The 27,681-nt window shown below is 52.3% G+C and overlaps 1 protein-coding gene across 1 annotated transcript; it reads left to right on the top strand.

Annotated features, from left to right (window-relative positions):
* On the top strand, positions 1–27,590 carry OCRL (OCRL inositol polyphosphate-5-phosphatase). Its single transcript, XM_065410334.1, has 22 exons — positions 1–235; positions 2,835–2,873; positions 4,166–4,276; positions 4,352–4,447; positions 4,992–5,115; positions 5,204–5,365; positions 6,088–6,189; positions 6,692–6,806; positions 8,423–8,539; positions 8,786–8,973; positions 10,587–10,698; positions 12,105–12,214; positions 13,618–13,753; positions 14,753–14,863; positions 16,493–16,658; positions 16,899–17,134; positions 19,301–19,324; positions 22,991–23,098; positions 23,354–23,438; positions 26,631–26,758; positions 27,255–27,366; positions 27,466–27,590. Exons 1-22 carry the CDS (start codon positions 1–3, stop codon positions 27,588–27,590), a joined length of 2,742 nt encoding a protein of 913 aa, XP_065266406.1.
* The last annotated feature ends 91 nt before the right edge of the window (positions 27,591–27,681 follow it).

Raw genomic sequence — 27,681 nt, 5'->3', positions numbered from 1 at the left:
ATGCTCCTCCTCACTGTCCTCAGCAACGTAGAGATAGAGAGCAGGGCCTGTGGTCTATTTGGTTCCAGGAGAAATACAGCCATGAGGTCAGCAACACCTTTTGCTCTAGAATCTTTTTGTTTTTGTGCTGTTATGAGGCTTCTCTCTGTTTCCAGGTTGATTATCCATTCACAGGAAAAGGACCCATCTGACCAGGATAACATTCCCATCAACAGCCGTTTTAGATGTGTGCAAGGTACTGACCCTCCCACACCTGCCCCTCAGCCAGAAATCCACTGCTGTTTTTCCTAGCTGTACAAATGGGGACTTCCCCATGGAACTAAAAGTCAGAGCTTACAATTACAGCTTCCTACTTCTTTCTTCTCCCAAACCGGTGTGGGGATTTGGTCCATCTCGATATAAATGTTGATGTGTGGATACTTGGCTAGTTCAGCTGTCAGCATGAAGGATGGCATATGGAGCCCTTAGAGGGGTGCGTTTTGGTGGCTCCCATGATGGGAGAGGGCAAAAAGCACAGAACAGGCTGGTTCTCATGAGATTCCAAGTCCCCACAGGACTTTCAGGGTAGGCTTGAGGTCTTGTGGGATTTGGCATGGGATTTGGAGCCATAAGATTTTTCATGGATCCACAGGTCCGGTGCTATGACCCCAGCTTTGGAACAGCCTCTGGGAGGATCCCATCAGTGAGCGAGACCCCCTAAGGGTCTCACTCTTCCTTGAGGGTAAGCCCTGCAGCTTCACCGCCTCCCTGTGCTGGTTCTCTGGTCCTTCAGCACTCCTGCTTCCCATCGTGAGCTCCGTTCAGTGAGTCCCATTGAGGCAGACCCCTGTACAATCTTAGGGAGCTACGCCCCTCCAACAGCATCTGCAGTGACATTCAGCCAGCGTTGTCAAAAACAGAAGGGTTTGTTAGTCAACTGGAATACAGCATAAAAAGTCCTTGGTAAGGACAGATAGAAGAAAGTTACAGCATTGTCCGTCCGAGTTAACCCCGGACCCCAGCCAAGCCATGTCCCCTCCCTTGGCTCCTGCTCTGTCCCTCCTTGTTCAAGTTCCCAGGCCAGTCCCATCTGGACCCTCCTCAGGCCTCTGTTGTCCAGCTGGTCAAACATGGCTGGCTTCCTGTAGAGGGGGTGGGCCATCCAAGGTCATTAGTTGCTATGTGACAAATGTCCCAGTGTTTGGCTTTGCTATTGTCTTCATGGACTTGGGGCCCCAACCCCAGATAGCTAGGCATCAGTCACACTTGCCTCACTGGGCCTCCCCAAAGAGCAAACAGCTCTTTTCCCCCACCTAGAGAACAATGCCGCATACTGAGGCACAGTATTCATACAAAAGATTACAGAAAATTCCCACTCTATGACAAGAGCTCACCGGATTTTGCACATGATTTGGAGCCATGAAAAGAGCTATGTGTTCAGAGCCACTTCCTGTGTGCTGGTTTCCAGCAGTCAGCCCACCCTCGCTCTCTTATCCATGTAGCTGCAGGCTTATGCTAGTCACTGCTTTGGGGTGGGAAAGGAATTTTTCCTCATGCCACCAGATTTGCCAAGGCTGGCTGGCTTTTTTCACTTTCCTCACAGTGAAATCTAGGGTTTGGGGTTGGGCAGCTAGAAGGCACAGTTTGGACCTATGTGAGCGTCGTTTAGTTGTTGCATATTTGGCAGGTGCCCAGTGCAGGAACTCGCTAATTTAGGCTCCAGATCCAAAAAGGTAACATAGTGGGCATCCCAAGGGCATCTCCTTATGAGAGGGGGGCATCGTGTCTAGCCCCCTGTGGGCAGCAGGGGCCGGGGAACTATCTCAATGTGCTTGACGGCAGTGCTGCCTAGGGATTGAGGTCCCCTCTTGTTTCCGCCTCTGAAAGGGGGTGGGCTGCTAGTGGGCAAGTGGAGGTGCCCAGAGACCCTCCTAGTGTGATGATTGGCTCTCACTGTGCTGGGAGCCCCCAAGAATTGGCAAAGGATCAGTGGGGTGCCAGTGACTGCCCTGGGCTGTCCCCCAGTGCAACCTTATGTAATTTGACTAATAAAGTTGCGACCTGGTTAAAACCCATACCACGTGTGCTTGCCTTTTTCCATGCTGTGAGCACCCCGATATCCAGCATGAGTCAGTAGTGACTGAAAATCAGGGGCTATTTGTCCCCTTTTGTGACAATGTGGGTTGGGGAGCCTTGGTGTTGGTGTCAGAAACTACTGCCTGGAATGGCATCAAATGGCCCTCTCTACTGGCAGCTCCACAGAGGCCAAAGATAGTATGGGAAATGGGGTCTGAACGGACTGAGGGCTTGTCTACATGAGGAAATTTACCAGCAGAACTATACCTTATAATTTTCCTGCGATACTTCCTGGGGGGGGGGAGTGGGGGAAGAGAACCCCTTTTCTGCAGTAATTGTCCACAAGGGGCATTATACCAGTATAGTTATGGTATGTTTCTGCTTGTAAATTTCTCCATGTAGACAAGCCAGAGACTTGTTGGTGGACCTGTGTATGTGGGGAGCTAGCACTGCTGTTACTGCTCATGCTGCACTTGGGGAGTCAATCTCCAGGACTGGCAGGCTGGTACCTCTCATTTTAAACACACCGCTGTATAACTTCCCTGAATTTGGAGACCCATTTGCAGGGGGACCTCTGTCCAGTGTGGCCCAGCCTGAGGGGTTGTAACTCTCTCCAGTAGTGCCACTACTAGTGGTGAGAGACATGGAAGGAGTTGGTTCCTTTGCTGGGGCCTGGGATCTCCTTGTGTTGAGGGCAAGCATTGTGCTTGTGTTGTATGTACTGAGTCTCTGCTCTTGGACAGGGTGAACTTTCCTGATCCTTCTCTCTTGTTTTCCAGAGGCTGAAGAAACTCTGTTGATTGATATAGCGACAAACAGTGAGTCTGTTATGATGAGAGCTTTCTTCAACAAATATATCATCTCTCCATCACTGACACACATTCCTTCCTGTTTCACCCACTCTGCCTCCCCCTCTTGTCTCTTCCCCTTGTGCCCTCTGCTCTACCCCTATTGCTGTCCCTGTGCTAGTTATGGATTGAAAGGCTGTAGAGGGGTTGGCTGGCTTTGTTACTCTTTTGGAAATGCTCATTACCACAGGGAGTGTGATCTAAATACTTAGATCAAAAGGTGTCACTTGGCTGAGTTTTGACTTCTCCCTTAATGCTTCTCCCAAAACCCCTCCCTGTGAGCCTGTTTGACTTTTCCCTGAACTTAACTTGCCAGCCTCTCGCTTTCCTGCTTCTGTACTATATTATTGCTCTACTCCGTGCTGCCACAGAAGCAGCCCCATGGTTGGAGTGCAGGAGCAGTAGATGATGCCCACATTGGAAGTGTAACCTGATCAGGGCCTCTTAGGAGGTTTTCATACCTTGCAGGGTCCCATGGTGCTTTGCATGCAGCATAGACAGGTATAGGTAGTCTTTACTTTGCTTTGCACAGTGGGAGGTGGGGAGGTGGATATTAGGAAACACTATTTCACTAGGAGGGTGGTGAAGCCCTGGAATGGGTTACCTAGGGAAGTGGTGGAATCTCCATCCTTAGAGGTTTTTAAGGCCCAGCTTGACAAAGCCCTGGCTGGGTTGATTTAGTTGGTGTTGGTCCTGCTTTGAGCAGGGGATTGGACTAGATGACCTCCTGAGGTCTCTTCCAACCCTAATATTCTATGATTCTATGAACAGATGCACTTGATGATTAGGTTATCTTTGTAGCGTGTGGGCTGCTTGTCTTGGGGATCTGGAATCACTCTAATGGTCTGAAAATGTGTCTACTGCTACAAATACCATCTTGGATCCCTGTCCCCATTTGATACGGCATTTGGTGCTTGCAGTGTCACTGTTTCCTTTGTGAAAGCAGCTTCCCCTGTTATTTGTGAGTGTCTTTCACACAGCAGCAGGGGAGAGAAGTAGTTTTAAAAATCAGGAAAATGGCATTGGAACCCCCTCCCACCCACAAATTGGTGGGAGTCTCAGGGGCACAAGGAGGACCCGACACTGCCTCAAACTCACTTTTTAAAATAGACTAAATGTCAAGATAACAGCAAATAAATGAGGAATTCAATCATGAGCCCAGAGGAGCAAATGGCAGCTAGTGGCTTGTTCACTGGAGGGGTTTAAAAGTCAAGAAGCCGAACCTGTCTGTGTCTTGGTGTGTGTGTTTTGTATGTCTGAAGGTGGCTGCAAGATCAGAATACAGGGAGACTGCACACCAGAGCGCCTCTTTGAGATCCCCGATGAGGAACGCTGCCTGGGGTTCCTCACCGAAGTGCTGAATGTACAAGAAGGTAACCACACTTACAGCCATGTGTGTGTCTCTGGGGCTCAAGAGCAGTTTCTGACAGCGATGTTTCCTTCTCCAGCCCAATCGAAAGCGCCTCTTCCTGAGCACAGCGAGCCAGCCAGCTGGTATCAGGTGGAGAAAAACCTCCCAGCTCCTCCTCAGTCATCTGTTTCAGGTACTGGAGTGAGTCCCACCTCTGCAGTCGCTACCCTGTGTTCAGGGCACAGTCATAGGGCCCTTGTTTTGAATAGTTGAGTGAGATACATACAAAACTATGGCCTCTGCAGGAGCTTTGATTTTCATTGTTCCTGTTAGGTAGGAGCCTGGTTAGTGCTTTTCCCCCATCCCCCCACTAACTCCCACAAAAAATCCCACCTCCTGCTCCTAGTGTGGTGTTACCATGGATTGATGTCTTATTGACATACTGTATCTCCCTCTGCCAAAGTCCCTCTTGGTTCATAATTGTCTCTCCACCCCTTGGTCTGTCCATCTTCTCACTCTCTGCTCCCCCTTGCCTCTGTCAGCATCTCTTCCCCTCACCCTCTTGGCACCATCAGGGTTGGTATAACACTGCTACCCCTTGCCACTCCCACATTCCTGTGGGGATCTCTCTTCCCCCTCCTGGAGTTAGGTTGCCCCCTCTAGGTTCTTGTTAAGCTGTTTTCTGAAGAACATCTGCCTGGGCCTCAATCTCACCAGCCAAGCTTCTGTCATTACAGGGGTTCTAGGCTTTGAAGATCATTTCAATGCCATAAGTTTGGAGAAGAAAAGAAACTTACAAAACCAGCAAATGGGATCTCGCCGGGAGCCCCCGCCCCCTCCTCCTCCTCCGCAAAATAGGCAGTAAGTAGCATCCCAGAGCTGTTGCCTTTACTCTCCAGTATCCTAGGCAGTAACCCCAGTTTGAAGTCTATGGTTGTCTCCTGTCTAGGTTTCATCGAGAGAGGGAAAGTGTGGCCAGAGACCAGCCAAAAGTAACCAACACCATGCGCAAGCTGTTTGTGCCCAACACGCAGTCTGGGCAAAGAGAGGGTCTCATCAAACACTTGCTTGCCAAAAGAGAGAAGGAATACGTCAACATTCAGAGCTTCAGGTCAGCGCTGCCTCCAGAGCCATAGCCACGAGGCACAGTGTATGTAGGGGTAGTGAGAAGCAGAGATTTTCCCAGCTTCTGTGGGCTACTGCCTTGAACCCAGCCCAGGTCTCAAAATCAGCTTCTGCTGATGGATGGCCTATGCGAAACAAGTAGTGGGGTTTCAGTCCAGTTCGTAGGTGGCCACAGTACAACCCTACAGCCATCATATTGGCACTTCCCGGTGTCCTTATGGGTAATCTCAGCCCAGGGGCTGAGGGTTGAATTCCCCCAAGCAGAACTGAGGCATGTTGGCAGAGGTGCAGTAACGGGAGCTTGCACTGCTGTTGCCCATGCTGCATTGTCCTATGAATACAAAGGGCTTCATGGTTGCCAATCTGGTGCCTTTTTGCCAACATGGAATTCACTTTCCGCATGCAGAAAGCATGGTGTGTATCATGTAGCTAGGCCCCCAGTGAGGTGTCCCTTGCGTTGCAGAGCTCTGTGACACCTTAGTACGTTAGAAATGTGGCATGCGCAGAATTCTCTGTGTTTTCCAGTCTTTGACAGAGCTCTTCATGTTATGTGTAGTTCACACTCCTTAGCTAGTTCATGGGCCTTTTTACACAGGACCCTCATGCAATTCAGACACTCCCTGTCTTGATGATGTGTGCATTAGAGAGTCTGGACCTATTCAGTAAAGCCCTGCCCCAGCAGCATGGCTGCTCTTGTGTGTATTGCAGGTTTTTTGTGGGAACGTGGAATGTGAACGGCCAGTCTCCGGACAGTGGATTGGAACCCTGGCTAGTCTGTGACTCAGACCCCCCAGATGTCTACTGTATTGGGTGAGGCGTGAACTCCTGTTCACTTACACATACACATCTTCAGTCTCGCTCCCTTCCCTTGGACACTGGTGGATTTTATTTATTTCAAATTCCCAGGCTTCCTAGTGGACTCCAAACTTTACACTGGTGCCTAGCATGTACCCTGGGACTCAGAAGGGAGGGGAATCTCCTTCACAGGGCTGGAGTAGTCAGGACGATGCAAAGAAGCAGCCAAAAGTCAAGTAGATTTCTTGAGCTAACAGAGACCCAGCTCATCCCCGGCATTAGCAAAGCAGGCCAGACTAATGCCCCTCAGGGAAATGGTCTCTGGAAGGGGCCTGTAAGACACTGCATGAGAGCCATGGTGCCTTCTTTTGAGCTAGGCCCAGTTGACCTTCCTCCAGGATGAATGACCATAGAGAGATTCAGACTGGACCTCCTGCAGTGCCATCTTCTGATGGGGGTACAGAGGGGAGACTGGTTTGGGGGAGAGGGGAAGTGTCCTAAATAGACTTGTTTTTAGGTTCCAGGAGTTGGACCTCAGCACAGAGGCTTTTTTCTACTTTGACTCTGTGAAGGAGCAAGAATGGCTGGCTGCTGTGGAGAAGGCCTTGCACCCCAAGGCGAAGTATAAGAAAGTGAGTCCTACTCAACCATCTCCTCTGGCATCCAAGCTGGTGGGACTGGGAAGGGGGTCAGGAATGAAGCTCACACTTTCCCAACTCAGATCGTCCATATGTCACCCAACCAAAATGGCCAAGAGCAGAGTCCCCATGGATGTGTACCTGACACCGCTAATGGAATAGTTTCCCAGGCAGGGAGAGTCACTGTGGGACTAGAATAAATCTGGAGATAGTTGTAGGGCAGAAAAATCCTCCAATAACACCTCCCTGGCCGTTTGGTGGGTGCCTCATGAGTGGGGCAACAACAACCAAAAAATGCCTCCAGAGAGCTGACGGGACATGTACTCAGTGTGAGCTGTGCGCCCTCCTACAGGCAGGCAATAAGAGGCAGAGGCGGGTCAAATTCCACATTTGCCTTGTTCTGGTAGCGCCGCAACTATAAAAAACGGGTGTATCTTGTTCTAAGTAGCCAAGTGAATAGCTTTTCCTTGAAGGAACAAAATTGCTTGTATAGGGGAAGTTAGCTAGGAGACTGTGTCTTGGGAAAGAGTAACTTTAGTTGTAATGTTGCTAGCTGGCTCCTTCCCGACGTGTCAGGACTGAGTCACTACAGCTTTTCTTGCTGGCGTAGCAGGCCTTCTGGCAGGTGGCTCTGTCTTAAGACATCAGTTAATTTCCCCTTTCTCCTCCCCCACCATGTTTTGCTGTGACATCCATGCACTACTATTTTTTGTAGAGTCCTGTGACACAAGTTACAGGTGCTGAAAGCAGGCAAGTTGAGCACTTGGGGAATTGATAAAGGAGGCCTGGTCTCCCCCCTCTTGCGTTATTTAAATTTAAAAACTGTGTTCTCCATCACATGTATAAGGCTGATCACACAGGAGATAGCTGCAGGCAAGGTGGAAGTGACTGAAATCATAGATAAGGTTCATGGTTAAAGATGCAGAGTTCAGAATCCTGCAAAATATTACAATGTCTCTAGCTCCTCCTCCAGTGAGGGATTGTAACACCTGCTGATGGGGCATTTCTGTGCACCCTCTTGATGTGGAGGTGATGTGGAGGTTTCCTTCCCATTAACATTAATAACACTTTGCACTTCTCTAGTGAGCATTTCAAAGCACTTCACACTGGTCAATTATGCCTCACAACCTGCTAAGCTGGGGGAAGTAACACCCCCATTTAGAAGATGGGGAACTCCTGGACTGGGAGGTAAAGTGACTTGCCCAGAGTCTCCCAGAAGAGACAGTGGCAGAGCCAGGATCCATTCAGCAAGAGACGGTGCACACAGGTGCCATGTTAATGGTTGTAGGATGAGTTGAACAGTGGAGAATGATCTCCTTTCTTCCGTCCTGCAGAAGGAGCAAATGCTCTCTGGGAGGCAGGCAGTGCGTAGGACCCCAGAGATGCTGCTTTGTGGTGCCTGCAGGTCAGGCATATCTGACTCTGTGGATGCTTCACTTGCTGGCTGTTTCCCCTACATTGAAATCACTCATGCAAAGAGTTGGGAATTTAAACAGTGAGCTCCACTGCCAGTTTGTTGTACTTCTGTATAAGCACAGGGGGTGAGAAATCGGGGATTGCATTACAGCTGATCTGGAAACTCATGGAATTTTTATTTATTTATTTTGCAGGTGCAGGTGGTCCGTCTGGTTGGGATGATGCTGGTTGTGTTTGCCAGGAAGGATCAATTGAGTTATATCACAGATATCATGGCAGAGACTGTGGGGACTGGAATAATGGGGAAAATGGTGAGTGCTCTTGGTCAGTGGGTGCATGGCCTCTGAATAGCTGACTCTGGTGTATGTTTGTGTGAAATGTGGTCTGTGGTACAGTGTCTTGCCTTACTCTCTCATCCCTGCTGCCTCTTTTCCTGTCAGTATGCCTCTTGTTTTCATTGTCTCCGTGCCTTTCCCCAGCTCTCTCCTGTTCAATCTGTTACCCAACCTCTTTTGTATGTGTTTGTGTAACAGTCTCACCAGTAACTCTGTCCCCAGGGTAACAAGGGCGGTGTGGCCGTGAGGTTTGTATTCCACAACACCACCTTCTGCATCGTCAATTCCCACCTCGCTGCTCACGTGGAGGACTTTGAGCGACGGAACCAGGATTACAAGGATATCTGTGCCCGGTTAAGCTTCCTGCCCCCTGACCAGGGCCTGCCTCAGCTGAGCATCATGAAACACGAGTGAGTCTCCACTCCACATTCCTTCTCCAAGGTCTGTGAAATCTTAGCTAGAAATTGCTACCAGCAAGAGCCCAAGTGTAGACAAACCTGCAGATTAATCGACAAGGTGAGGAAAATGCCAGAGTCTTGTCTACACTAACACTCCTGTTGGTGCAGTTGAGCCAGTGATTGCACTGGTGGGCAGTGTTCTTGTAGTGGTTCACAGGGCCAGCCTGTCTCTAGTACCCTTCTCTTGCAAGAAGTCTGTAATGTGCTCATCTCAGCAGCTGGCACTCTTGAGTCAAAGGCTGATTATTACATAGTTGTGGAAAACCTAGGGTGTTTCTAGAACAACAGACAAACTGTGGGTTTTATTCCAGGTTTTTCTGGTTTGTTCATTTTTGAGCTCTTGTTACTTGGAAGGATTTACATGAACAGCTCTCTGTCTGAAAGGTTTTTGATTCTAGAAATGGGCTCAGATTTCAATCTGTGAATATAAATGTTGTAAAAGGCTAAGAAAATTGAGAGTGTCAAAGTTTTTGTTATACCTGTTGGGAAGTGATGAGAAGGCTATAGGACTGTCTGAAAGTCCATGTGTGAGGGCAACAGGAGGAGTCATTGGTGTGGTGATTGCAGAGAGGGGTGTGATTAGCGGGTGGAACAATGAGATAGGACAGCCAGGAGCGCCGCAATCGCCCTAGGCGGCGGAAGATCCCGCCCCGAAATGCTGCCCCGCACAGAGGTGGCGGAAGGTCCCGCCGCCAAAATACCGCCGCAGTCGCCGCCCCCCAAATTGTAGCACCCTAGGCAACCGCCTAGGTCGCCTATGGGTTGCGCCGGCCCTGAGGACAGCTGCATTTAGATCTTTGTGGATTTTTAAGAGACCTGCATGTGCGTCCTACCAGCTCAGCATCAGTCTGTGTGCTCAGCATAGGTGCATTGGGTTGGTCAGATCTCGGTAATGTATTAGGTACTGGAAAAGCAAACAAACTGGTAGACTTGTATGGGATCCGAGGGCAGAAGCAAAAGGCCTAACTGTTCTTATGCATGCCTTACAGAAGTGCAAGCTTTTCCTTGTGGGTGCTGTGTGCGCCTTGTGTTGGTGGGATAAATACCACTGTGCAGTGAATCGTGTTGTACCTCTTATTTGTTTCATTTCATGAAAACATTGGTGGGTTTTTCCACTTTGTTTTCAGGCTGAGGAAAACGTCAGCAGCCCTTCCCGAGGATCGTGGTGGATTCTCCATCACTGGCATTTTAAAATCAGGATTGGCTGTTTTTCTAAAAGATCTGCTCTGGTTCGCACAAACATTATTGTGGGGCAGTTCTCTGGCCTGTGCTGTCCAGGGGGTCAGACTGGATGGTCACAATGGGCCCTTCTGTCCTTGGAATCTCTGAGTTGTTAGCTAGCTAACTGCTCGATTCCATATAGATCACCCACCTTTGGGATGCTATCTCTGTAGACGATTACAGGAGTGGCAGCTACTATCATATTTTGATTCTCTTATCTGTTCTGTTGTGCTCTAGCTATCCCGAGAGACCCCCTTTTCAACCTGACATCCCCATCTCTCTCTCCCAAGGGAGTTCTATATGAACTGTGGGCTTTTCTTTTCCATGTTTGCCTTTGTGTGTAGTGTTGTCATCTGGCTGGGAGACCTAAACTACAGGTTGTGCCTCCCTGATGCCAGTGAGGTGAAAACTCTGATCAGTAAGAATGAGCTTCAGAAGCTGTTGACGTATGACCAGGTGAGTGAACTTCAGCCATGTGGGTCAAATTGGGTCATCCTGTTTTAATATATCCCTGCGCTTGGGCGGGCTGGCATGTACCCTGTGGTGACGAGATCTAGGGCTGGTCCACACTAACCCCCCACTTCGAACTAAGATATGCAACTTCAGCTACGTGAATAACGTAGCTGAAGTCGAAGTATCTTAGTTCGAACTTACCACGGGTCCACACGCGGCAGGCAGGCTCCCCCGTCGACTCCGCGTACTCCTCTCGCGGAGCAGGAGTACTGGCATCGACTGCAAGCACTTCCGGGATCGATCCGGGATTGATTTATCGCGTCTAGACAAGACGCGATAAATCGATCCCAGAAGATCGATTGCTTACCGCTGGATCTGGAGGTAAGTATAGACATACCCCTAGACACGGCTCTCGGGTGTTTTTGTTACTTGCCGTTTTAGTTCCCATTAAAAATATTAAAAAGTGTCTCTGGCTGAAGGATGTGATGTTTAGGCTGTAGGAATGTGTATTAAAGCTAAGAGATACACCCTGCATACTCAATAGCTCCTCTCACCAGCTCTTGAGGACAGAGGGGGAACAATGACAGAGGTCAGTCACAGCTCGGAGGGACCCTGGAAAGTGTGTTGCAGGAGCACTGGGGTTTCCTGCTTGTAACTGAGGCCTTGTGTGCTCCTCAACAAGCTGGACCTGAGTTCTGTGATGGGCATGGGCTGTGCAGTATGTCCCTGCAGCACATTGGAAATTCCGGGGCAGCGTTAGATACATTTAAAAAAGGGGGGGGTTATCCAGTGAAACACAAAAGGAATAATACACTCAGTGCAGTGTCCCTCAGAGCATTTATGGTGATAGTAAATCTGACTTCATGCTGCATCTTACTTCTTAATTTCCAGGATGCCGCAGAATTTTGTATTGAAAATAACAAACTGAATTTTTGATGCTGTTAGGGGAACTTAGGAGCTTTTGCAACTGGATAGGAGATTTATTAGAGCTGGTTTGGCGTTGTCAGCCAAGTGCACCAGCTGTAGGTTTCTGCTAAAATGATCACCAGTGAAGTAGTTAGCAATGGAGTTGCTTAACTGTCATCATTAGGTTTCAAAGTTAACACTTGGTTGAGATGAACGGAGCAGTTCATATCTCTCTTGTCTATTGGTTCATGCTGTCTACAGACTCAGGCAGGCCGCGCTATGTCAATTTGCACCTGGTTTGTCTTTTGAAGGTTTTCTTTGCACTCAGAGCAGCTCTGTTTTGTAATGAATGTGTCTGTCTGGGGGCACGGTTCTGTCAGAAGGGGTGGGTTCTGAGACAGAGTCCATGGCTGTGGAGTAAAAAGGCCCTGCCTGTAACTCTGCTCTGCGGAGTTGTGAAGACTTTGCTGTTGTGCTGATAGGCTGTACCTTTTTGCCTCTAGTTGAATATTCAGCGGACTCATAAGAAAGCTTTTGCTGATTTCACAGAGGGAGAAATTAAATTCATCCCCACGTACAAATTTGACTCTAAAACAGACCGCTGGGATTCCAGGTAAGTCTGTTGATGATGGCCTGTTAACCTGTGATGCCAACAGTATCTTGCCACATAGCTTCTTTCCCTGGCTGAATTATTAGGCTCTGATCCTTCTCCTGGAAACACGTCTGGAGCCATCAGCATGACATTGAGTAACCTAGTGGATCCTTCATAAATGGACTAGACATTACCTGGGACAGAGCTCTTTGCTGACACAGAATGTCAGTGAGGCTAATGAATGAAACATACAGTTGATATTCCTCTGAGAGGCGTGGGGAGTACCTCTGAGGACAGAGAAACAACACAAAAGGCACTTGAGGGTTAGGAGTAAGTGCAGATAGTCTCAGAAAGAGTCAGCTTTGCTGTAGTCTGGTGGGCCTGGGGACAGAAGAGTCAGCCATGCCGAACTCTGGTTTAGCCTTCAGCACAGGCTCTTTGATTCCTCTGCCACACAAAGGCAAGAAATATTAACAGGAAACAAAAATGATAGTCCTGACCTAGGCTGGCACTGCAGGGTCCTCTTCCCCCAGTAGCTCAAGGATCATGGACCTCTCTTAGCCTCAGGGGCACCACGGGGCCTACCTGCCCTGTTGCAGCCTTCTGCTGCTGCTCAGGAAAGTGTCTCTCTCTACTGGCTCTCCCTCCTCCCTTACAGAACTGGGTCCTTATATCTTCCAGCTGGGAATCAGAGGCAATCATTAGCTGCTGCTCAACTGGATCCCAACACCTGTCCATTGGGCTTCTCCTTAGGCCAGGGCTTGCTGCTCCCTGGCTCTGCAGGCCCTTAAAGGGGAAGATTGCCCTGCTACTCTTGCCCATGCAAGCTCATCTGGGGAAAGATAATCCAAAACACAGAGACTCGAGGACCCTGGAAAGCAGGAACAGCTGACTAGACTTTCAGCAGTGGGGGCAGTGGGCAGTAAATTAAACTGTAGCTTGCACCGGAGTGTGGCAACAAAAGAAGCTAATGCAAATTGGGGCCACATATACAAAAGCCTCAGGTTATGGTGATAGCTCCCGCTGAGCCCATTCCACTTCTTATCACTGCAGTACCAGCAAGATGTTAACAGGCACTAAGAAGAGCAACCCCAGTGATTGCGGGGACGATGAATAGATCTGGGGCACTAAATCCATGTATATGGGCTAGCTGACAACTGGGGCAGGGAGCCTAACTAGGTATTAGGAGGGTGCCACCCCCAGTGTAGGACTGTAGCCCTGGTAGGGGGCAGAGAGAAGAGAACAGAAGTAAGGGGATGCGATTTCAGAACGGTACCATTTTGGATGAGGAAAGTGGTGAGAGCCCCATCACTCAAGATGCTGCCTTAGGAAGTGTGTCCTGCAGGGACCAATCTGGCTGAGGAGGGGAATGGTCAGATGGACAGGAGGACTGTCTGATTTCCCTGTAACTTGTATATCTGCAGCGGGAAGTGTCGTGTGCCAGCCTGGTGTGATCGAATCCTCTGGAGAGGGGGGAACATTAATCAGCTCCGGTACCGCAGTCACATGGACCTGAAAACCAGCGACCACAAGCCAGTCAGCTCGTTGTTCCTTATTGGGGTAACTGTCACTTGATGTGCTGGGGGAGAACGCTTGGTTGAAGTTCCAAGTTAAAGGATCCATCTGCTGAAGCAAGGGATACAAACAACCATGTTTGTATTGATATAAAAAGGAGGGGGGTGAGCAGAAATGAGTAATAGCCGCTGGGCAGCCTCACTTACCTCAGTCTCTGCAGCAGGGGACTCACAAGAGCTGCTGTTCTCATATGCAGCACAGGTTGGCTGTGCAACCAGAGCAGTTTTGTGCCATGGTGACACAGACAATGGTTGGAGTTTACACAGCAGACATAGAGTATTCAGCAGGAAGGCTCCAGCCTTTGATTGCGTTAACAGATTTTCTTAGGCTCTGACGTGTGACCCAACGTGTCTGCCACTGGGACCGGTGCGCTGAGCTGTTTACAGCTGGCTCCTCAGGGCCATGAGCTACCTGTAAACAATCGCACCCACTCCCATGATGCTGCTTCTGCTCTACTTGGAGAAACAGGAACTCTGGGGTGCTTCTGGCCTGGGGGGGCTGTGAATGGCTGAATATAAGCTGTGGGAGGGAAGAGACTTGAGATCCCTGGCCTGTTGGATGGAGCCAGCATGTGTGTCCAGTATTCCTCTCCCCCACTTCTGAACTAGGGTGGTCTCCTAGACATCTCATTGCTTTCTCCTCTTACCCAATCAAGCAGGCTGAAATCCTGAGGAATTTTCGGTAAGACTGCAGAGTGCCTGTGCTACTAGTTGCAGGCTGCCCTTAGAGCATTTCCTGCAAATAGCAGATCCTTCCTGGTGCCCGTTGGCCAGAAAAAGACACCATTACTGCAGGTATAATAACTTGCATGAAATTACCCATGAGACTTGGAGGAGCAACTGGGCCAATCTTCAGTCTTCAAAGCTGCACACGCGAAATGCCCAAGAATCTCCTCAGCTTCTGCTGCAGTTATTTACAAACCACTAAGGGAGTTTACACTATTGAGGCCTATACCTTCAGTGAGTATGATCTGATCTCCTGCAGGTGAAGATTGTGGATGAGCAGAGGTACCGGAGGTTGTTTGAGGATATTGTTCGCATGATGGACAGAATGGAGAATGACTTCCTTCCTTCACTGGAGCTTAGCCGGAGAGAGGTGAGAACAGAAACGGATTCTTTGTCTGCTTCCCGAAGACCAGCAGCTGCAGAAGGGCTAGAATTTCTCTAAAAGGACTCTGAGGCTCTGGTCTACACATAAAACTTAGGCTGACCTAGCTGCGGCGCTCAGGGCTGTGAAAAATTTCACGCTGTGAGTACCACCATTAGGTTGATCTAACCCCAATGTAGACACAGGTAGGTCAACAGAAAGATTCTTCTGTCAACCTAGTTATCACCTATGGAAAAGCTCCTTCCGTCAGTGTAGGAAGCATCTACGTTACGGTGCTGCAGTGGCACAGCTGCACGGCCTATAGCAGCTATAGTGTAGACATGGCCTGATAATGTTTGTCCACGTTGGAGTTTAATAAAATGTGCCAAAAACTAACTTCAGTTACCTCCCCACAACCAGGTATTGGGTTAGAAATTGTGCATTGCCCAGACCTCTCAGCAAGCACGCTGGTAGGGTGCATTAACGTTGTAGTTATGGTCCTGAAAAATGCAACTTTATGCGAAACTATGTTAAGCGAATCCAATTTCCTCATAAGAATTAATGTAAATGGGGGGTTAGGTTCCAGGGAAATTTTTTTCCCCAGACAAAACACATTATATACATATACAGTATAAGTTTTAAACAATTTTAAACAAACAGTTTAATATTGTACACAGCAATGAATGATTGTGAAGCTTGGTTGAGATGGTGGAGTCAGAGGGTGGAATATTTCCCAGGGAATGTCTTGCTGCTAAATGATGAACTAGCACTCGGCTGAGCCCTAAAGGGTTAATACGTTGTTGTTAATGTAGCCTCACACTCTACAAGGCAGCATGGACTGAGGCAGGAGGGAGGAAACACAATAGATGCAGGGCAGTAGCTGCAAACACTTCCCTGCAAAAACTGAACATGATGATGATGAGCCCACGTTATCCAGCTGGAGCGCACCAATCCCTCCTCCTGACAGCACATGCACGGCTGCACAGGTGCTGACTTTCCAAAGTGCTGGGGGGGTGCATGCATGAGTGAGAGAGAGCGAGAGAGAGACGTGCATTGCCCCTTTAAGTACGCTGACCCCACTTCAAGTACATTGCCCTTTTAAGCAGATCAGCCAGTTCAGACAGGAAGCAACAGTTTCCAGCAAACTCCCTCCTTTCTGTCCCTGAGCCCTGTCCCCCTCCTCCACTTTGTGGAGAGGGGGTACGGATCGGGGACATCAGCACCCCTCTCCCCCCCTCCTCCAGCAAGTAGGAAGCTCCCAGGAGCAGCTCCAAGGCAGAGGGCAGGTCAGGAGCAGCACGGCAGTGGGGGGGAGGGACAGCTGAACTGCTGCTGGGCAGCTGCCGAGCCACATACCTTACAGGGAATTTAGGGGTTCTAATCCCCACAAGGAGGGGCTGCTCTTCCAGAGAATCCTGCAAGCAGTGAGCTGCCAAAGATGATATAAGGGAGCACTGCGCAACTTTAAACGAGCATGTTCCCTAATTGATCAGTGACGTAACAATAAAAACAACGTTAACTGGGACAACTTTAAGTGAGGAGTTACTGTACTTCCCATTGTTGATGGAGATGCGGAGTCCTTATACCTAACTACGGTTCCCTGCAGGTAATAAGAGTTGTTTTCTCTTTGCTCTGCAGTTTGTGTTTGAGAAGGTGAAGTTCCGGCAGCTACAGAAGGAGAAGTTCCAGATCACCAACAACGGGCAGGTCACCTGTCACTTCTCCTTCATCCCCAAACTCAATGATAGCCAGTACTGTAAACCATGGCTTCGGGCCGAGCCCTGTGAGGGGTACCTGGAGCCGAGTGAGTTTTATGCACTGTCTCTGTAGTGTCTTGGCTAAGGCCACCACCATTCTGTCCTTTCCCTCTCTCCTGCTGTTTGTCACCATTCCCACCCTCACGCACCGTCTGTCTCCCTTTCCCCTTTGGATTTCTGCCACTCTGACCAGCTTTCTCCTGTGCTGTGTGTCTGTCCATGGAGGTCTCCATTACTTTTCCACTGTGGGGTTCTGCGAGTCCATGTGTGCCCCTTGCCTGTTTCAGATGAGACTGTGGACATCTCCCTGGATGTGTATGTCAGTAAGGACTCTGTGACCCTCCTAAACTCGTGTGAGGACAGAATTGAGGATATCCTTGTCCTTCACCTGGACCGAGGCAAGGATTACTTCCTCACCATCAGTGGGAGCTACCTGCCCAGCTGCTTCGGCACCTCCCTGGAGGCTCTGTGCCGAATGAGACGACCAATCCGCGAAGTTCCTGTCACCAAACTTGTCGATCTGGTAAGGAGCAATGGTCCTGAAGCTCCTGGGAGCTTGCTCCCTGAGATTTGCACTGTGGTTTATTAACCAGACACTGAACTGCCCCCCTCCTAAAAATGGCCGCACTTCCCAAGGGCTAACCTCCCTCACTTGGGTAATGGTCCTGGCTTGCCACTGCTTCCCCTCCACATGCTGCACCCTGGCTTTCCTCACATTCCCCTAAGGACTATTCACTGCTCTGTGCTTTCAACCCCACCCTCTCTTGATGGCTTCGCTTCTAATATTTAATGGGCTGAAAAGCTAATCCAGACCCTCATGGTCATGTTCCCGCTGCTTCTGTAGAATTGCCTGGGTTTCCTTATGGAAACCTTTTATTTTAGGGGGTGCTGATTATGATCAGCTCAGGGCACAGCGTAAGAGGAGTCTGTCATTTCCAAACATTGCCTCCAAGCAGTCCTGTGAGTAGCTGTTAGAGAGGCTGTCAGAAAATGCCAGAGTCTGGCCCTGATTTGGGTGCACAAGGAAATACAGGTCTTTTCCAAATGCTGCCAGTGACTTATCTGAACAAACTGTTGGGCTCTTCTAAAGCCAAAATCAATTCCCCATATTTATTCTGGCTCTGGACTTATGGGGCTTGCCCCGAGGCTAGGAGAGAAGCTCAGAGAGAGTGATAGCAACAGACAGTATCGATAGCACCCTCAACACACATGATGGCTTCACACCAAGCATGCACATTTGGCAGATGTGCTTGTTCGATGTATGAGCAGAGTGATCTTTGAGTTCCTCCTGTAGATCCAGAGATTAGGCTGTAGGAGGTCATGAGAGGAGATCTGTTATCTCTCTGGTGTTGTTGGGTTTAGATAGTGAAACTAGCCTACTGCATCAAAAGCTCTGCTCAAATTAAGGCCAACTTGACTTAGACTGTGACCCGGAATGGAGATAATCTCCTAAAAGACAACAGGACAGAATGGTTGAAGGAGGGTCTGGAAATTGGATTGGTGTGGAATAGCGAGTGTATCTGGAGATGTATTTGTGCCTGGTTCTCTCCAGTTCTGAATGTGCTTGCAGGGGCCAGGTGATAATGATTTGTTGTGGTTTAAGAACCAGCACCATTTCTGCTGTCAGCTGGAATGCCAGTCCAGGACCCAGAGCAGCCTATTGGAGGGTTTGCATCCACAGGAGCAGATGGCGTTCACACAGCAAAATTGAAAAAATAAAAAAACTGTAACTGTACTGACCACAGAAAGGGGACAGGCAAGCAGAAGGCCAGTGCCCTGGTGGGACAGGCAGTAAAGTGAGCCACTCTCTCTGCGATTAAAAAACGAGGAGTCCTTGTGGCACCTTAGAGACTAACAAATTTATTTGGGCATAAGCTTTCATGGGCTAGAGCCCACTTCATCAGATGTATGAAGTAAAAGATACAGGAGCAGGTATAAATACATGGCTGTCGGGTGTTGCCAGAGCCTAAGATTATGTTGCCTATCTCTGCTTCCGGTCACCTAGTGCTGTGGAAGGGGAGCCCACTTTGTCTAGGTTTTGGGGGTTCCTTACCCCAGGCCCCCTTGGGCTTTGCTGCCTTTCCATGGTGGCTGAGGGGTCCCTATGTACACAGGCTGGAAGGTGCGGGAGAACCCTGCTAGTTGAAAGAGGAGGCGTTATCATGTAGTACTGTTAAGTTGAGGCTGACTTGCTCTGGGCCTTTGGAGCATACGTTTTCCTGCCCCTAATTTTGCACAAAGTTCCTCATGGCTGTCTTTAACTCACCCGCTGCCACGCACGCAGAAATAGTCACAGGAGAAACTGGGCAGGTCAGATTTTACAGGGACACTTGATGCCGATTGTGAAGACTCGGGGAGTGGGCAGAGAAATCTTCCAGATAGGCGCCTGTTTCCACCTCTGGCCATGGGTGTCTGCTGTGTGCTAAGCAGTACTACAAGGTCACTAGGGGTGCTCACTGGAGTCCTAACAGGCCTTTACATCATGTGAGCAGCATTCCTGCTAATTGGGATCTAAATCTCCTGCTGTAGCTTTAACAGCAGTGGTGTCAGCAAAACATGTGAGAAGTAGCTGCCAGTCAGTGCTGGTGGGGTCTCAGGCTGCTGAGTCTGTTTCTTTTCTGCTTAATCATAAATCAGATTCTCTCTGTTAATGATGCTCTCCCCTCTCTCTCCTCTCCTCTCCTCTCAGGGAGAAGACAGCTTCCTAGAAAAGGTAATGCAAGCCAATGCTGAGGGGGCTTTCTCAGTAGTTTTTTTGTGTACTCGCTGTAAAAAATGAGAACTCAGACTTTTCCCATTTTCCTGGCGAGGGCAGGGGGAGACTGCTGCAGAGGGAGTGTCGGCTCCAGATGTGCCAGAAGGCACTGCTGTGGGCCTAGAACAGACAGGTACACTCTACAGTACTGAATTAGCCCCTGCGTCCCCTCCTCAGAGCTGTGGGGGAAACAATCAACAAAGTCCTTATTCCACAATGACACTTTTGGACACAGTAATCCTTCCTGATGGGCAGGGGATAACACCTCTTGTGGTGAATGAGTAATTCACACTGGGCAATGCTTCTCCCCTGCCTGGGGGGATTTACAGTCTGAGCAAATGTTTAAACCTTACCTTGTACCATGGGAGCAGCTGTTCTAAGTAGGATTAATACATGCAGCATCCTACAAGCAAACCACAAACACTAAACACATTCTTGTTCCACAAACATTCAACACATTCTTGTAACACTATCTGTTTTAACTGTACTAACCCACAGGCGAGCCAGAGTCCAGCTATGCATTTTTCAGTGCCCAGTGAGGCCTGGGTCTTGGCATGAGTCGGCACCTGCCAGTGTTATGCAGCCATCACATCCATGTAATCCCTTAGCCCTGGTCTACAATAGGAAATTAGGTTGTTATAACTGTCGCTCAGGGGTGTGAACAATCAACCCCCCCAAGCAACACAGTTAAACTGCCTTAACTCCTGGTGTAGACAGCAATAGTTGATGGGAGAATTCTGTCAGGGAAGTGGGCTGTAGCCCACGAAAGCTTACGCTCAAATAAATTTGTTAGTCTCTAAGGTGCCACAAGTACTCCTGTTCTTTTTGCGGATACAGACTAACACGGCTGCTACTCTGAAACCTGTCATGATGCCAACAGGAGAACCCCTCCTGTCAGTGTTGGTAGTGTCTACACGGAAGCGCTACAGTGACGCACCTGCTTGCTAAGTGTAGATGAGCCCTTAGATGGGATATTTCGTAACAGCCTGTAGTGTAGATTCAGCCCTGGGATAAGGATTTCAAGCTCTGGCCTTTGCTTTACAGGATCAAAGTTGTAGTTGGAGCATGCTCACTGCAGTGAACATGCTGCTCCAGATCTGTGGCCTTGTGTGTTTAGAGCCATGAGAGAGAGAGAGAGCCTTCACCTGCACATGATTTCTAGCACTTTAAAGCTAATGAGTCCTGCTTATTCAGACAGCCTCTGTGAAAGTGCATCCTGTGATTGAGGGGAATCCCTACGGCTGCGCACGGGAAACCCTACCCAGCAGGGCTGGAAAAAGGCAGTTGCCAAGCAAGTGCACTTGGTGATTGGATTGCCACGTGCATGTGTGTAGAGGGCAGGGTTTGCTCTGGATGGCAGGTGCATTCCCAACAACAGTGCCTGCGGGTCAGCGCTGTATGCAGCTTGCGGAACTCCTCCAGGGTGATCTAAAACCGGGAACACACACTGTGGGTGAAGCCCTTTCCCTTGGGAAGTGAATGGAGAGTCCAAAGCAATGTAGTGTCTCAGCTGCTTCACGTGAGTAGCAAGGAAAATGAGGCAAAGGGAGGTGTGGGCACTCTATACAGAGTGGAGCCTGAATATAGCTATTCACCACCAGCAGGGTGGGCATTGGAGGCAGCGAACTGGGGCAGTTCAGCAGGCTTGAAAACAGGCATGTCAGAGTGCTAAGGGCGTTAGTGAATGACTGTGCTAAACCCGCAGTCATGGGCAGCTAGCTGGTCGGGAAGGAAACAGCAATGGGATTGAACCTGGACAAATGAAAGCCAGTACGTCTGAGGGGAGGGGAGAGAACGTGTGATCTAAACCAGGGATTCAGCTATAGAGCAAAAGGGGCCCGTAGTATGAGAGCACGCTAGGGCTGCTAGCAAACAGCCAGTTCTGTAGCAGCCAGTGGGACCTTGGGGCTGAATGTGCAGAAGCACCACGTGGCAGGCCAGACGAAGTCTCACTACGCAGCGCTTGAGCCCCCAGACAGCAGGGAGCTGGCATCCTGTTCCGGATGGTTTGGGATGTCGGCCTTTTAGAGTGAAGAGAAGAGCAGCAGGGGCTAGATTAAAAGGAAATATTTACTGGGACTTGCAGCTACAGTGGGGGAGCTGGAGACATCTACAAATCCCGGGGGGTGTAACTAAGGGGATGGCATTGCCCAAAGGAACAATGAGCAGGTTCTCTGCTGCTGAGATGTGTTAGCCTGACAGAGGCTTGGAGATGCACAGGGAATCCCATCACCATGTTGGCAATACCTGCCCAGTGTGTATTGCTGGGCCCCCTTCAGCATTCTCTGGGGCAGGGGAATGCTAACTCCCTAGCTTGCAGTGATCGTGTAGCTGTGTCAGTCCCACTTCCCAGGATACGAAAGAGACAGGGTGCGGGAGGTTCTTCTTATTCAGCTTCCGTTGGTGCGAGAGAGGAGGGAGAAGCTTTTGAGCTACACAGAGCTCTTCTCAGGGCTGGCTAACTGCTTGGCTGCAATTTGCTGGTTTCCTTTCTAAGGACGGCTGATGTGGGAGCGTGAGCAGCTCCTAAGGCAGCAGGTGACTAGCTCTCTGCAGGAGCAGGCTGGATGTAGGAGGCGGCAGCATGTGTCCAGCCCAGAGTGCTGTGGGTCTCCTTGCCTGAAGGTGGAGCTGGGCAGGAAGTTAGATTTGGCTCTTGTCTTTGGTGGGGGTGGGGAGAAGAAGTTGAGGAGGGTTCTTTTGGGGGGATAGAAAAGTGCCCCCAAAAGAAGGGGCTGTTTGTGGGTGTTACCCCTTCTCCAGGTGCAGAGGGAAATCTAGGCCATTGTCACATCTTCCGGCATCTCCTGGCATGCTGAGCGTCAGCCGGCTTGCCAGGCTTGCTCAGAGGCTGGGGATGGCATTTGGCAGTAGCTGGTTTGGGTGAGAGCTCTAGAGCCAAAGGTCAGCATACTGCGCGGGAGCTGGCTAAAGCTCCCTGATCCTGGGGCCAGGCTGTTCTGCCCCACGGCCACTGGAGCAGCCTCACGGTAGTGCTTTGGCCACACGCTGCCTGCCAGCAGGGAATCCTCAGCATGGATACCTGCCAGAGCAGCAGAGACCTGTGCCTGTCACTGGTGGGGTTTGTGGGCTGTGGCCTGGCTGGAAATATTGCACTGAAGCCTTTTGCATTCTGCTGGAGACAGGCGGCCCGGAAGGGAGGCAGGTTTGTATTGGCCTCTCTAAAGGGTTATTTTCCTGCCTAGCCCAGGAGCCTTTTGCATTCCCACCCTTGCTACTAGTGGGTCAGGTGATCCACGCAAGCCAGCCTGGTCTGAAGGGGGCTAAGAGGGTGGGTGTGGAGGAGGGTTAGGGTCTAGGGGAAGCTGCATGGTGCAGATCTCATGTGAGGGGGAGGCTGTGCTGTACGTGGCCCTAACAGAGGGTTGTCACCCGAGTGAGCGGGGGGAAGGAGCGGAGCCTGTTGGAGTGGCAGCTGGGCTGGGGCGCAGTGGCCCAAAGCGGGGCTGGGGTGGCTGGGTGCTGGGAAGTCAGGTGGGAGCTGGCTGGCCTGGGTGAGTGCCAGTAGGGCACATGCTCTCCCAGGTTCTGGTGGTGGTGTTGGTGTCTTTGCTGTAGAGGGACTGGGGGCTCCCTGACCCTGGGTCTGCTCTTTCCCACCAGGAGAAATCACTTTTGCAGATGGGCCCCTCTGACAGCGAGAGACCCCTGCAGGTGCCCAAGGAGATCTGGCTACTGGTGGACCACCTGTTCAAGCACGCTTGCCACCAGGTGAACAGAAAGGGACCGTGCCTGCACGGAGAGCTGGTGACCGGGGGAGACACCCCGGCTCAGTGAGTTGGTAGTACTCCGACCATGACTCAGGCTGGGTGTTTGCAAGGCCGAGGCTGGCTCCTCAAGGGCTTGGCCATCGCGCCTGTGCTCAGCCTCAGCCCAGGCTGTCCTGGAGCCCGTGTAGCCTCCCTCGGCTGCGCTGTCTGCCCTGCAGCTCTCACGAGGGTGCCCTGACTGCACTGTCATTGGCAGGAGGACCTGTTCCAGACGCCTGGCATGCAGGACGAGCTGCAGCAGATCATCGACTGCCTGGACACCAGTATCCCCGAGACAATCCGTATCCTTCACAGTCCTGAGGGTGGAGCCTGGCTCCCTGCCCCTCCCAGGACTCAGCTCACCATGGAGACCCTGCTCTCTTGCCTTCCCTGGGGCAGGCTCCCTGCTGGGGGAGCTGCCTCCATCTCACCCCTCTGCAGGGAGCCACTCGAAAACACCAAAGCCCCACAGGGCCCCGGGTCAGAAGAAGGGGACCATGTACAGGAGATGGCTGTGCTCTGCACAGGAGGTGCTGAGCGATGCCTGCAGGGAGCTCTGGGAGGAGCCTGATGAGAGAGCAGAGATGCAGGTGTGGGCGTGAGGGTGGAGGAGGAGACAAGAGGAGACAGGGTGGGGGTTGGCTGGAGCCCTTAGCAGCAGCATTTTAGATTTTGGGAGGGGAGGGGGGAGGCTCCAGCATGGAGCAGGGCTGCAGCAGGGATCTGGGGAGACACTAAAGCCCATGCTGAGGACGCGTGCTGGAAGTGGGAAGTGAGGAGGATAGTTGAGCTGTTAACAGCGAGGGAGATGAAGGGGCCAGATGGGAACGAGCTCCGTTTTGGAAATGTTCTGTTTGTGATGAGACATCCAGGAGGTGTGCACGGCAGGGGGTGTGCACGGGCTATGTGTGCGCGCATGAGGGAGTGCAAAGCAGAGGAGCCAAGGGTGGGTACTGCAGGGTGTGTGTGGTTGGAGTGCACGACAGGACTGTTGAGGAGTGCACAGCAGGGGGTGTCGGAGAGGGGTGGGGGGTGCACACACACATGGAAGGTGTAAGGCGGAGGTGTCAGAAGGGACAATTATTCCCCCTCCCCTGCCCCGAAAAAAAAAGTGTCCTGATTTTTTACACTTGCTATCTGGTCACCCTACCCCCCTCACATCCCCAGCTGTACACACCCCCACTGTGCACCCCCCCACACACACACCCTGTTGTACACACACACACCCCTGCCGTACACCTCGACACTCCACCCTGCCGCCCCCGCTGTACGCACCCCCTCTATCACCCCCACACACACCACCTGCAGTACGTACCCCCAGCCCCTCCGGCACCCCCTCACATCCCCTGCCGTACGCACCCCCGTCCCTTCTGACACCTCCGCCTTGCACCTTCCATGTGTGTGTGCGCCCCCCACACCGTGTGTGTGCACCCCCCATCACTGCCAAAGTCCAGGGGCTGGCGTGACAGTGCTTCCTGGGGCAGCTCCCAGCAGCGCACCCGCCCGCCGGCAGGAGCCTGCAGGGGGTTTCTGCGTGCTGCACCGGCTCCCTCCTGCCCAATCAGAGCTGCGGGGACGGGGCTCGCAGGCGCCGGCAGCGGGCAGAGCACCCTCCGCCCCCCCACCCCACTCACCCACCCGACCCAACCCTAGGAGCCAGAGGGACCTGTCGGATGCTTCGCGGGAGCCGCCCCAGTTAAGCACCGCTGGGACTCCCCACCTTGTCCCCCCGGCAGGTCCCTCTGGCTGTTAGGGTCGGCGCCCCGTGCGCGACGCAGAGCGCCGAAGAGCGCCTCCCCGGGCTCCCACCGTCCCAGGAAGCGCAGTGAGTTGGCGCGGCTGTGAGCTGGGGGAGAAGCCCACCCCAAAGCGGCGGTGCAGCGCCACTGGAGGAGCCGCCGCCACCTGGCTCTGGGTGGCTGGAGGGGGCCCCGGCACCGCCCCACAGACTGCATAGCTCTGCTCCCCAATCACCACGCAGACAGCTCCCTGCGGCGCACGGGCTCCGTTCAGTGTTGGGCGCCGTGCGTGCCAGCCAGCTGGGTAAATAGCTCCCTGGCCCCCGCCACGCCGCCCCCACGCAGCCACCCTGCCCGGGCTGCTGCCCGCCAGCAGTCATAGAATCATAGAATATCAGGGTTGGAAGGGACCTCAGGAGGTCATCTAGTCCAACCCCCTGCTCAAAGCAGGACCAATTCCCAACTAAATCATCCCAGCCAGGGCTTTGTCAAGCCGGGCCTTAAAAACCTCCAAGGAAGGAGACTCCACCACCTCCCTAGGTGACCCAACAAGGGCGTTTGGCCGGGGATTGCAGCCTGCAGTGGCTGGAGGCGGGGAGGGCACCGAGAGGTCCGCGGCAGAGAGCAGGGGCAGGTGGTGCCTCGATGTGGGGCAGTTTCCCATGTGTGCCCCTCCCTCCCCCTGCCAACTATCTCCCTCAGCAGGAGTGGGGGTGGTTATAAAGCCAGGCGGGAGAGTCGGTGGCCACTTTGGGTGAGTCTGCACCACAGTTTAAGCGCAGGGTTAGTGGGACTTGAGTCAGCTGAGCTGTGTTAGGGAGCCCTGGGCTTAGGGTGACCAAAGGTCCCAATATTAGAGGCTTTGTCTTATATTTGGCGGTGATGGGGAGCGGTCCCCAATATCGGGACAAAGGGCGTCCCGACCGATGTGCGGTCGGGATGTGGGACAAATGTGTTAAAATCGGGACTGTCTCGATAATATCGGGACATCTGGGCACCCTAGAGCGGGGTGTCGGATGGGGGTGCATATGGCAGAGGGTGGGTGGCGGTACACGGCAGGGGTGTTTGAGTGGGTGGAGGTGAGTACGGCAGGCTGTTGGGGGGGCCCATGACAGGGGTGCTGGACGGGGTGGGGGTGCGTACGGCAGGGGGTGGGGGGTACATGGCAGGGGTTTTTGAGTGGGTGGGAGTGAGTACGGCAGGCTGTGGGGGGGGGCCATGACAGGGGTGCCGGAGGGAGTGGCAGTGCGTACGGCAGGGGGTGGTGGGGTGCACGCCGGGGGTGCTGGAAGGGGCAGGGGTGTGTACGGCAGCGAGTGGGGTGTGTGCACAGCGGGGGTGTCGAAGGGGATGGAGGTGCATACGGCAGGGGATGTGAGGGGGTGACGCAGGGGGTGGGGGGGTCGAGTGCATGAGTGTTGAGGGGATGCACAATGGGGGTGTAAGAGGGAGCAGGGGTGTTCATGGGGCATGTTTGCAGGGGTCTCGGAGAGGGACGGGGTGTGCACAGCGGGGGTCTCGGAGAGGGACGGGCTGTGCACAGTGGGCTGTGCAGGGCCCTGGCTGTTTGAATAGAAGGGGGTAGAGGGAAGCACAGTTGAGGAGGCTGCCTGGGGAAAGGGGGAGCCCAAAGCCAGAGAAGGGTGGGGGAGGAGGCTGAAGGAGGGGTGGCAGAGAGACACCAGTCATGGGGGCAGCTGGGCACTGTGCAGGGCGGTGCTGGAGGAGATTGCTCCTTGACTGGGTGTGGCACAGCGGGCAGCAACCACTCGGTGGCTGAGGCACTCCTCATCTTCCTGGAGGCTCTGCCGGAGCCGGTCATTTGTTATGAGCTGTATCAGCGATCCCTGGACTGTTCCCATGACAGTCGGCTGTGTCGACAGGTGTGCGCCTCCCTCCCCCGTCACAGGGCCGCTGGGGCTCCCCCCGCTGCAGTTAGCAGCACTGGCCTCTGAGGCTGGAGCAGACTGTGCCACTGCCCCCTCGCCCACCCAGGCCACCTGACTGCAGTTAGGGACCCTCTGGCCCAAGGCCCTCTCCTGGGGTGGGCGGCCAGTGTTCTGTGGTGGCACGTGCCTGCCGTGGGGGCTGGGGAAGCTGGCTCGGGAGGTTTTGGTCCAGCAGCTGCAGGCACATACATCTCCTCTGACGTGCGCCTGAGGCAGGGGCTGAGCCTGGAGGGCTCCTCCTCACAGGAGTCCTGCTGCTGAGGAAGGCCAGTGAGGCCTGGCAGGTGGTGCTGGGCATCCTGGAGCTGTGGCAGTCTGGGAGGGGCACACAGCCTGATCTGGACCGGCAGGAGGGGCCGTAGCAGACTGTGCGGGCATGGGGGAAGGAGGAATGCATGCTGCTGGGGAGCTTACCTTTCCCCCCTTGCAGGTGATTTCTCACCTGCCCCGGTGTCACCGCAACGTGTTCCGCTACCTAATGGCTTTCCTGCGGGAGCTCCTGAAATACTCGGAGGACAACAATGTCAGTGCCAATATGATTGGTAAGAGCCCAACCCGCCCCTGTGCCTGCTTCCGTCTACGTAGCGTCCACACAAGCCCTTGCCCGCGTGTCTGATGCAGGATTTTGCCTCTCTTTGCAGCCACTCTGTTCACCAGCCTCCTTCTGCGACCTCCACCCAACTTGATGTCAAAACAGACTCCACAAGACCGCCAGCGTGCCATCAGCTTCCTCCTCGGCTTCCTGCTTGGGGGGGACGAGGAGTGACCTCCCTGCCCCCGATGCATGGGACCTACTGCCTGTGGTTTGGTGGGGGCCAGGCCCACCCCATAGCCCTGGAGGTGGGTGGGGGGAAGTC

Source organism: Emys orbicularis, chromosome 9 (assembly GCF_028017835.1).
Source record: "Emys orbicularis isolate rEmyOrb1 chromosome 9, rEmyOrb1.hap1, whole genome shotgun sequence".
NCBI classification, from domain to species: Eukaryota; Metazoa; Chordata; order Testudines; family Emydidae; genus Emys; species Emys orbicularis.
The sequence above is the reverse complement of the archived record's forward strand: the minus strand, read 5'-3'. Positions and strand labels throughout refer to the sequence as shown.

What these genes read in the sequence shown, in the direction of transcription:
- OCRL (XM_065410334.1), top strand. Translation starts at nt 1, where the DNA reads ATGCTCCTCCTCACTGTCCTCAGCAACGTAGAGATAGAGAGCAGGGCC. An exon ending in CTGGAATAATGGGGAAAATG is followed by an intron (nt 8,540 to 8,785) that starts GTGAGTGCTCTT and finishes CTCTGTCCCCAG; the next exon opens with GGTAACAAGGGCGGTGTGGC. An exon ending in AAGACAGCTTCCTAGAAAAG is followed by an intron (nt 19,325 to 22,990) that starts GTAATGCAAGCC and finishes CTTTCCCACCAG; the next exon opens with GAGAAATCACTTTTGCAGAT.